This window comes from Salvelinus alpinus, chromosome 19 (genome assembly GCF_045679555.1).
Source record: "Salvelinus alpinus chromosome 19, SLU_Salpinus.1, whole genome shotgun sequence".
Lineage (NCBI taxonomy): Eukaryota > Metazoa > Chordata > Actinopteri > Salmoniformes > Salmonidae > Salvelinus > Salvelinus alpinus.
The window spans coordinates 29005996-29017584 of NC_092104.1; the positions used below are offsets into that span (position 1 = coordinate 29005996).

Sequence of the window (11589 nt, forward strand, 5' to 3'; positions counted from 1 at the left end):
CCATCTCTCTCAGAATGTATATCAGTCAGCAGGCAGACAAACTGTAGCTCATTGTATCGTTCTTTAACTCTACCAGGAGTGCATCAGGGCGCTGGGACGGAACAAACCACACACTCCATTCAGGGCCAGCAAGCTCACACAGGTCCTCCGAGACTCCTTCATAGGGGAGAACTCCCGCACATGCATGGTGAGTTCATCATTAGTCACTGCTAGTGGGATTGGTAATTGGTGAATTCTTTCCTCACTGGCAATAGGGTTCAGTCATCTCTGATTTTCTTAAAAATTACTATTTTTAAGACACCTGGCCCATGGTCTAGGCCAGTGGTCACCAAGGTATTCCTAGTCGATCGCCAAACATTTCTCTTAAAAAAACAACGATAAATCCTTGAGTTTCTATTTTTATTTATTTGTATCGCGCCGTTGGCTGGGTAGGCGAAGTGTTCCCATTTTGAACCATTTCATGTATCTGAAGGTACATACTCTGCCTTCCCGTCGGGCCCAGAGAGCAAATCAAGCACACTATAGGCCTACTGCTGGCCAATCGGATGTCTCAGATTACCATGTCTGCGATAACGTAGCAGGCTTAAAATAAATCTAAAGCAAAGTTGATACTGTGAGCTTAAAACGTTTAAAACCATGACTAGAGACAGACTGTCAATGAATACAGCAAAGAGCTGCTGTTTTTATGACTGAGTTCATGTTTAAGTTCTTACTCAGCACTGTCAATACTTTTTATTCAACTCTTTCATAAGCCATTTAATGGGTGTTCTTCCACTTGTGCTACAACCAGCACGGCAGCTGTAATGAATGAGAAGGAAAGTGTATCGATAGGCTTGTCTTGTTATTATTAGCGGCTTGGGAATATTTCACTTTCTCTGTTCACAGGAATAACAACATCAATTTGTGCATGAGGCAGAAATAATTTGGTGTGACTCAAGTTTCGCTATCAGCTAGAAGACGGTGTTCCTTTTTTGGTCAGTGTCAGTGGAGGAAAGGGAGAGTGGAGGGATGTTGAGAGGCGGACCCTCAGTCTGCTGTTCTCTCCCTCTGCTGAGATTGACCATCAGATGCAGGCACCATCAATCAGCCCAGAAAAAGAAAAAGCTAATTATTTAAATGTATGTTCACTCAGCTGTGCCTCACAAGTAATACAACAACTGATCTATTACCGGTGTGATCATATAGACTACCTAAAAAAAAGTATATAATTTTCAGGGAAATTCAACCGTAGCCAATATGCAGTGATAATGTGTTGGGCCTATAACCTTCTTTACGAACCTCAATGCTACAGAACTGTTTTTAATTGGTTAATGTTGCATAGACTTATGTTTTTGAAGTGATCTTGACTCAGAAAGGTTGGTGACCACTGGTCTCGACCCTGTAGCTTTTAAGTAAACACACTTTCTGCAAAGGACAGGCCACCTTACTTGGTCTTTGTACTGGCCTTACCTTACCTCCACTGAGTTTCTCCTCACCTCTGTCCTATCCAGATAGCCACCATCTCTCCTGGCATGACATCCTGTGAGAACACCCTCAACACGCTACGCTACGCTAACAGGTGGGCACACGTGTTACAGCTGGCCATGGGAAACTGTGTCTCCTACAATTGTGCTTTCCATCTGTGATCAGCAGAGAAGTGTCTGAGAAAAGGAATATAGGAACCTCTTCTTTGACCACGCTCCCTTTAGGTTTCTATGGACCTTGAGCTCTTCACTGTGCTCGTTCACACAGCATTTTTGTGCTTAGAAATAGGTAGAGGATGCTTCTGAGCCTCAATAGGCAGATATAATGATGTAAAGAAAGGGCTCTCTATGATCATACAAGTATTTGAATTGGGAATATCTGCCTGCAGCAGTTTGATCAGATGTAGGCTACATGTGAAAGACTGAATGAGTGCCACTGTGGCAGGCAGGTCATGGGGAAAGGAAAATGCCTATTTCTCTCTCTAGTTTTGTGTGTCCTCACCCTCGTCCCATCTCTCTTGTGGTCTCTGCTCTGGGCCTGGTGCTGTGCTCTGCTCTGCAGAGTAAAGGAGTTTGGGATCAGTCCCTCAGACATCCCCTTCTCCCAGGGCGGTGGAAGTCGCTCGGAGTTCTCGGAGCTCTCGCCCACCCATGAGTACGATGACTTTGCTACTTCTCCCTGCAGGTCAAGCACCTTCCCATTGTGTGCACACACATACAAATACCTTTTTGGTTGTCAAAGCATACACTTACCTGCATGCTTTTCCTGTATGCATACATTAGTTGTAAAATACAAACAACACACTCTGTTCTTTTGGTCTTTGTTCCATCGTTCTCACCAGTCACTCTGGAGGACTTGTCCACGTCTTATTCCTCATTTCCTTCCCTTTTTATTCCATCTCCATGAAACATTCTTTCATCCTTTTCTCCAGCCTTGGCATGTGCCCTGCGATCATCTTTTGCTGTGCTGAGTTTGTGTTAACTTGTGAAATCTGTTGTTCTCCTCATATCCTCTTATGGACAATAACGTGTGCGTGTGTGTGTGTGTGCATTTTATCACATTTCCTTGTGATGTGGCATTTGGTTCCAAATCTTTGTTTATGGTGTCATGTAGCATAACCAGTCAGTCAGGCCTATTAGTTAACACCTAATATTTGACTTGTCATTTTATACTGTGCTAGTTAGAGGATAATTCCTTGGCTAAGTACCTGCAATTATTGCCAAAGGTGCAGTGAGACCAGCCTGTGTTTGTTCCAACTGCTACAGAAATTCCTGTCACCACCCAGTCAGTCAGTGGGTCAGACACAAGTCAATAAGGTTAGGCTGTACGGGACCATATCAGCTCAGTCACACCTCATTAAACATACACGAGATGCCAGAAGTATAGACAGTCCTGGCCGTACGTTTGTGCTATCATGCCAACTCATTGTCGCTCATTGTCATGCCAAACATGGCTAACATGCAAGGGCCCTGTTGAAACACACAGCTTCTAGTTCTATAGCATCATCATTTAGAGCTGCTTTAGTGGGGAACAACTAATCTAGCACTCTGAATTTGATTAACTGATTATTCTTATATTGCTTAATTCGGTTTTATCGACTGAAAAAAGAAAACATTTTATTTTAAAGATACCATATCACTGTAACTTAAAATGGATTGTAAAGCAAGTTGCAACAAATAAGAGCACAGATGAAGGACCCATTGGCTGCACATGGTGTCACTGGTGTTGTGATGGTTTCTGGGTATCTATTCAATGGGCCAAAACATTCAGTCAAATGTATTGCATAGAACTGACGAGACTTAATATTCTGAGTCACAGTCATATCCAAGTAATGCATTTCTATCTGCAATATCCTGACTGTTTGTCCCTACTGAATAAGGCCCATCATGTGGAGTGTATTTAACTGGGCTGTGCAGCACTGTCAGCTGACCGGAGGATGGTGTTGATTGACACACAGAGTGAAGGAGTTGACGGTGGACGCTAACCAGGTGACCGAGGGGGTCCTTCCCAACATCCATGTGGTGGACCTGCTGGACAATGACTGGGACCACCTGGGCAGCTCCCCCCAGAGAGACGACCTCAAACTGCTCTGTGAGCAGAACGTAAGCAACACTCTTATAATACACTCTTAACCTTTCACGAGCCTCTACCCCGGGTCCGGGATCACCCCCCACCCCCCCCACACACTGATTAGCATAGCTAGCATAGCTTCACAAGTAGATAGTAGCATCTAAATATCATTAAATCACAAGTCCAAGACACCAGATGAAAGATACAGATCTTGTGAATAAAGCCACCATTTCAGATTTTTAAAATGTTTTACAGGGAAGACACAATATGTAAATCTATTAGCTAAACACGTTAGCAAAATACACAATTTCTTTGTCCACCATTTTTTCTCTCCACCAGTAGCTATCACCAATTCGGCTAAACTAAGATATTGATAGCCAATAACCAATAAAAAACCTCATCAGATGACAGTCTGATAACATATTTATGGTATAGGATAGGTTTTGTTAGAAAAAAGTGCATATTTCAGGTAGAAATCACAGTTTACAATTGCACCGACCATCACAACTCGACTAGAATTACTATAGAGAGCAACGTGTATGACCAATTTACTCATCATAAAACATTTCATAAGAATAGACAAAGCATAGCAATGGAAAGACCCAGATCTTGTGATTCCAGACAATATTTCAGATTTTCTAAGCGTTTTACAGCGAAAACACAATAAATCGATAAGTTAGCATACCACATGTGCAAACGTTACCAGAGCATCGATTCAAGCCAAAGAGAGCTATAACGTAATCATCGCCAAAATATATTAATTTTTTCACTAACCTTCTCAGAATTCTTCCGATGACACTCCTGTAACATCATTTTACAACATACATATACAGTTTGTTCGAAAATGTGCATATTTAGCCATACAAAACCGTGGTTACACAATGAAAATAGTAGGGAATCAAGCCTCAAAATGTCGGACGTTATCTTTCAGAGTGATCTAGTTTAATCGAAAGCTAATCATATACTTGACTAAAAAATACAGGGTTGACAGGAATCGAAAGACAAATTAGTTCTTAATGCAATCGCTGATTTACATTTCTAAAATTATCCTTACTTTCTTATACAGCGTTCGCCAAGAGAAGCTATAACAAACAAAATGGCGTAATATGCGTTTAAAATATTTCGACAGAACAACGATTTATCATATTAAATATTTCTTACTATGAGGTGATTTTCCATCAGATTCTTGGGCAATGTATCCTTTCTTGGGTCTAATCTTCTTTTGGTCGATAGATGTCCTCTGTCCTTCGAAATGTCCACTAACGATCGAACGGGACCCCGAAACGTGCCCAAAGTTTCAGAGTGCACGACAAAGAAATTCCTCAAAATCGCACTAAACGGATATAAATTGCTATAAAACGGTTCAAATTAACTACATTATGATGTTTTTAACAACTATAACGACTAAAAACATGACCGGAGAAATATCACTGGCTAAACAACCATTTGGAAGGAGGCAGGTCTGATGTCCATCTTGCGCAAGACGCATGCAGGAAGAGAATGGTACTTCCACGTTTTCGTGTTTTATAGTGGCTCTGATTGCGCAATCGAATCCATTCAAAGCGTGATGACGTACTGACACCCAGAGGAAGACGTAGGCAGTGTCGGTTTCTCCATAGCATCTACAGGCACCTTAAAACCGACCCCAGATCAGGGGTCAAAATTTCTGAAATCTGACTCCCTGTCAGGAAAAGTGCTGTAGAAGTAGTTCTGTACCACTCAGAGACAAAATTCCAACGGCTATAGAAACTAGAAAGTGTTTTCTATCCAATAATAACAATAATATGCATATTGTACGATCAAGAATTGAGCACGAGGCAGTTTAATTTGGAGACCAAAAAATGCTAATGCGGAACAGCACCCCCTATAGTTGCAAGAAGTTAATGCACTTTTATGCTCACTCAGCTTGTATCCTAGATGGTTTTCTCACTGTGTGGGTCTGTGTGCGCACGTGTTTGTGTGCATGAGTTTGCATGAGACCCAGCTCTTCCTTCCTTGAGGCCATTTATTCAAAAGAGGTGATGCTGGTGTGTGTGTGTGTTACTCTGACTGTTGTCTGTCTCCAGGAGGAGGAGGTGTCACCCCAGCTCTTTAACTTCCATGAGGCTGTGTCTCAGATGGTGGAGATGGAGGAACAGGTGCTGGAGGACCACAGAGCTGTCTTCCAGGTCAGACCACATTAACAGATGGCTCCTCTTAGATCCTTTCACATATGGTTAGGAGGTTCCACCTCTGTGTTGAATTAATCTGCAAGATGAATGTCCTGTGGAGCTACTATCCATGAAATTCTCTAAATCATCCACTTATTCAAGCTAATGTGATACTGACTTGATGGGAGCAAAGTCATTGATTTGAATCATTTGTTTTTCAGTAGGAAGATGAGATGACTGTTATTGGTGAGATGTTAATGTGTGTCTTTTGTGAGCAGGAGTCTATCCGGTGGCTGGAGGATGAGAAGGTTCTGCTGGAAATGACTGAGGAGGTGGACTATGACGTGGACTCCTACGCCACTCAGCTAGAGCAGATACTGGATCAGAAGATTGATATCCTCACTGAGCTCAGAGGTAAGCAGCCTAGACATGTATTATTACAGTGACGTGGTACCGTTTCAGTCAGATGGAAGAACATCTCTAAGGAATGAGGTGTGGTAAAAGTATGCTCACCTGGAAAATCTAATCCCAAAATCATAGGCATTAACATGGAGTTGGTCCCCCCTTTGCTGCTATAACAGCCTCTACTCTTCTGGGAAGGCTTTCCACTAGATGTTGGAACATTGCTGCAGGGACTTGCTTCCATTCAGCCACGAGCATTAGTGAGGTTGGGCGATTATGCCTGGTTCGCAGTTGGCGTTCCAATTCATCCCGAAGGTGTTCGATGGGGTTGAGGTCAGGGCTCTGTGCAGGCCACTCAAGTTCTTCCACACCAATCTCAACAAACCATTTCTGTATGGACCTCGCTTTGTGCATGGGGGCATTGTCATGCTGAAACAGGAAAGGGCCTTCCCCAAACTGTTGCCACAAAGTTTGAAGCACAGACTCGTCTAGAATGTCATTATATGCTGTAGCATTAAGATTTCCCTTCAACTGAACTAAGGGGCCTAGTCCAAACCATGAAAAAGAAGCCCCAGACCATTATTCCTCCTCCACCAAACTTCACATTTGGCACTATTAATTCGTGCAGGTAGTGTTCTCCTGGAATCCGCCAAACCCAGATTTGTCCGTCGGACTGCCAGATGGTGAAACGTGAGAGAACGCATATCCACTACTCCAGAGTCCAATGGTGGCGAGCTTTACACCACTCCAGCCGACGCTTGGTATTGTGCATGGTGATCTTAGGCTTGCAGATGAGCTGACGGCAGTCATCAATGACCTTGTACCACAGAAGGTATTTGCACTGGTGACAGACAATGCTGCGAACATGAAGGCTGCTTGGTCTAAAGTGGAGGAGTCCTACCCTCACATCACACCCATTGGCTGTGCTGCTCATGCATTGAATCTGCTCCTCAAGGACATCATGGCACTGACAACAATGGATACACTCTACAAGAGAGCCAAGGAAATGGATAGGTATGTGAAGGGTCATCATGTTATAGCAGCAATCTACCTCACCAAGCAAAGTGAGAAGAATAAGAGCACCACATTGAAGCTGCCCAACAACACCTGTTGGGGTGGTGTAGTCATCATGTGTGACAGTCGCCTGTAGGGGAAGGAGTCTCTCCAAGAAATGGCCGAATCACAGTGTGCCGATATAGACAGGCCCATCAAGAGGATCATCCTGGATTATATATTTTGGAAGAGAGTGGTAAGCAGCCTGAAACTTCTGAAACCTATAGCAGTAACCATTGCACTGATTGAGGGAGACAATGCCATCCTGTCTGATGTTCAGACTCTGCTTGCAGATGTAAGAGAAGGAATCCATACTGTCCTGCCCACTTCACATCAAATTTATTTTATATAGCCCTTCGTACATCAGCTAATATCTCGAAGTGCTGTACAGAAACCCAGCCTAAAACTCCAAACAGCAAGCAATGCAGGTGTAGAACCACTTCACTGTTGCGCCAAGCAGAGGAAACTGCAGTTCTGAAATACATCAAAAAGCGTGGAGACTTCTGCCTGAACTCATACATACTGCAGCGTACATGTTGGACCCCAAGTATGCTGGCAAGAGCATCCTTTCTGGTGCAGATATCAACAAGGCCTATGGTGTCATCACTGCCGTGTCTCGCCACCTTGGCCTGGATGAGGTCAAGGTTCTTGGCAGTCTGGCAAAGTACACTTCCAAGCAAGGGCTTTGGGATGGAGATGCAATATGGCAGTCGTTCCAACATATCTCATTTATTTATTTTTATTTAACCTTTATTTAATTAGCCAATTCAGTTAATTAAGAACAAATTCTTATTTACATTGACGGCCTACCTGGGAACAGTGCCTTGTTCAGGGGCAGAACGACAGATTTTTACCTTGTCAGCTCTTGGATTCAATCCAGCAACCTTTCGGTTACTGGCCCAACGCTCTAACCACTAGGCTACCTGGTGAAAGGGAATTTGTGGATCTGAGCGCAACTGGTCCTTGTTTGGGAACACACACACCAAAGCACGCAACAGGCTGACCAATACAAGGGTTGAAAAATTGGTGGCCATCCGGGCATATTTGAGGCTTTTTGAGCCTGACAACGAGCCATCCTCAACAAGGTTGGAAAGTAACAGTGAAGCTTCAAAGTCTGATGTTCAAGAGGTGGACATTGAGGATGTCCAGGGAGAAGACATGGAAGCCTGAGAGGAAGGCAATCAAAGCTTTAGTTTCTAGACTATAATTTTACAGATGTTGAAAATGTTTTTGGGAGATGCGATGGATCATTGGGGATCATTCAATATTCCCTTTTTGTTGTTCAGTGAAATCATCTCATGTGAAGAGTCAACTCAATTAAAGTTCAATTTGTAACTTTTTTGTTTTTAAAAATGTATATTGGAAGGATTTAATAATTTGCAATTTTTCTACTTATGATAAGGTAAAATGTTTGTTTCTGTCTCCATATGATATGGTAAATATATCCAATGCAAAAAAACATCTAATTTTAAACGGTATTAATATTAATTTGCATATATTTGCATTAATTCCCATATATTCCTTTTAATTCCCACGGAAAGTTTCCACCTTTGAATATTCCCCAAAATGTGCAACCCTAGTTGCAACCGAGGACAGACGATTTTTACGCACTACACGCATCAGCGATCATGTTCTATGAGCCACTTCGCAGCTGTTGCTCCTAGATGTTTCCACTTCACAATAACAGCACTTACAGTTGACCGGGGCAGATCTATCAGGGCAGAAATTTGGCATCCAATGATGGTGCCATGTTGAAGGTCACTGAGCTCTTCAGTACGGGCCATTCTTCTGCCAATGTTTGTCTATGGAGATTGCATGGCCGTGTACTCGATTTTATACACCTGTCTGCAACATGTGTGGCTGAAATAGCCAAATCCACTCATTTGAAGGGGTGTCCACATACTCAAAATGAGCGCTTTATTTTTACTCCTGGCGTATGCATGCCAGGATATTTGTTATATTCACCACCTCTTTCATTCTTTTGTTGATTTTGGTCTCTCTGCATGTATCACCGTTGACATTCAGTAGTAGGTTTCACTTTTATCAACATGAATCATCGTATTCTTTTAAATAGGGGGCAGCATTTTCACGTCCGGATGAAAAGCGTGCCCAGAGTAAACGGCCTGTTACTCAGGCCCAGAAGCTAGGATATGCATATAATTGGTCGATTTAGATAGAAAACATTCTAAAGTTTCTAGAACTGTTAAAATTATGTCTGTGAGTATAACAGAACTGATATGGCAGGTGAAACCCCGAGGACAAACCACCTCCCCCCCAAAAAAAAAATTCAGTTTACCACTATTTTCAATGGTTAGTACTATAATTATAAGCCAAAGTCCTCCCAAATTGCAGTTCCTAGGGCTTCCACTAGATGTCAATAGTCTTTAGAAAGAGTTTCAGGCTGGTTTTTGGAAAAATTACCCAGAAATTGTAGTTTTTCTAGGTGGCTCCCATTTTGGCTGTAGTTTTTCCAAGCGCGTTCTTTCTTATCTCCGGTAATGAACATACTATTCTCCATCTTAAATTGTATAATTTATTTGCGTATTAGGATACCTAAGGTTTGATTATAAATGTTGTTTGACTTGTTTGGATAAGTTTATTAGTAACGTTTGGGATTCATTTTGATGGAGGGAAACTGGATGGATTATTGACTGAAGCGGGCCAGCTAAACTGAGTTTTTATGGATATAAAGGACATTATCGAACAAAAGGACCATTTGTGAGGTAACTGGGACCTTTTGGAGTGCCAACAGAAGAAGATCATCAAAGGTAAGGCATTTTTTTATATCGCTATTTCTAACTTTCGTGTCGCACCTGCCTGGTTGAAATATGTTTGTCATGTGTTGGTATGCGGGGCGCTGTCCTCAGATAATCGCATGGTTTGCTTTCACCGTAAAGCCTTTTTGAAACCTGACACGGCGGCTGGATTAACAACAAGTTAAGCTTTATTTTGATGTATTACACTTGTGATTTTATGAAAGTTAAATATTTATAGTAATTTAATTTGAATTTGGCCCTCTACAATTTTACCGGATGTTGTCGAGGTGTCCCGCTAGCGGCACGCCTTTCCCAAACAGTTAATAAGCAGTAATATCTAATCCACTCTTTCTGCTCCATTCTTTTCAGATAAAGTGAAGTCGTTCCGCTCGTCGCTCCAAGAAGAGGAACAAGCCAGTAAGCAGATCAATCCTAAGAGGCCACGTGCCCTGCTGTAGACCAGACCTGACCAGGGAGGAGTGTGTGGAGTGGGCAGTGGCACATACAGGAACATGACCACTATAAAAACGTGGCACAGCTGTCACAACCACCTGTGAAAATGCAAAGAAACAGACTCATCTGTTTTTTAATCAGGCCCATGGATGTCATCAGAAATAACAGGAGGGGAATGCAACCTTGGATCTTTTATAGCTGATTTGACATTTTCACCCTTTTTTTTTTGGCCCTGTTCTATTTTATTTATTAACTTTTTTACTTGTTTGTACTTTAAATTTAACAGCTGTTGACTTGTCTTCATTAGAGACCTCCATGTTGGTTGTGCTTTTGGGTTCTACAACACCAGTGTTGTATTCTGGTAGGTCTGATTGACATGTATGCATGTGCAACTCTCTGTTGGCCTCCAACGCGTGTGGTTGGTTCCCTGCTCAGTTGGCACTGTACAGAATAGACATTCCTCTGTAGGGCCAGTCTTTCTTTCCCTCTTCAATTTCCTGAGTTGAGAGGAAGTCAAATCTAGTTGTGATTCTTCTCATGTCTTACCAGTCCTTGTCTATAGTTTGATTGTTTTGTGCCATACCCAGTTTTTGTTCTCCCTGTTATTTAATACTGTAAAAATTAGTTTTTTACCCATTTAACTTTGTAAAGATAAATGTATAGTAAATACCACTGACCTAGTGTTGCGTATGTTTCTCACAGATGTAACACTGGCGGAAGTAATAAAGGGGATACCTAGTCAGTGGTACAACTGAGTGTCTTCAACTGAAATGTGTCTTCCGCATTTAACCCAACCCCTCTGAATCAGAGTTGCAGCCTTAATCGACAATCACCTCTTCATCTCCCGGGGAACACATTTTTACCTTGTCAGCTCGGGGATTCAATCCAGCAACCTTTCGGTTACTGGCCCAACGCTCTAAGAGTATCCTGTTTGATTTGACCCGCACCACTGAAATGTCATCCACACTTAGGGCATTAACTCTTGATGTGCCATTAGAACCTCTCAATAGTCTCCTTAACTGACAAATGCACATGCAGTCAAAATACAACCTGGAATTTACAGGGCTGAGTAACACGGTGTATGATGAAGATCCGTTACAGTACGATTGATATTTAAATGGAATTTCCGATTGCACCGACATGCAGGGTTTACCGTCAATCGAGCTATGACACAGATTGAATATAGGCCTTGATTAATTTCCAGTCTTCATAGGTAGGAAAACCTCTAGTTTAACGATAGG

The 11589-nt window shown here is 42.3% G+C and overlaps 1 protein-coding gene across 6 annotated transcripts in view; it reads left to right on the top strand.

Annotated features, from left to right (window-relative positions):
- LOC139545248 (kinesin-like protein KIF2A) overlaps positions 1–11099 on the top strand; it is a 33684-nt gene extending 22585 nt beyond the window's left edge. For 2 of the 6 annotated variants that reach the window (XM_071352822.1, XM_071352823.1), the window contains exons 15-21: positions 77–187; positions 1491–1558; positions 2026–2148; positions 3422–3566; positions 5601–5702; positions 5963–6098; positions 10265–11099. In XM_071352822.1, coding sequence (XP_071208923.1) covers positions 77–187; positions 1491–1558; positions 2026–2148; positions 3422–3566; positions 5601–5702; positions 5963–6098; positions 10265–10353 — 774 coding nt within the window. In that variant the 3' untranslated portion in view covers positions 10354–11099. The remainder of the gene's footprint in view (positions 1–76; positions 188–1490; positions 1559–2025; positions 2149–3421; positions 3567–5600; positions 5703–5962; positions 6099–10264) is intronic. The other 4 variants (XM_071352824.1, XM_071352826.1, XM_071352827.1 and 1 more) reach the window with 2 other exon arrangements.
- Positions 11100–11589: the final 490 nt, after the last annotated feature.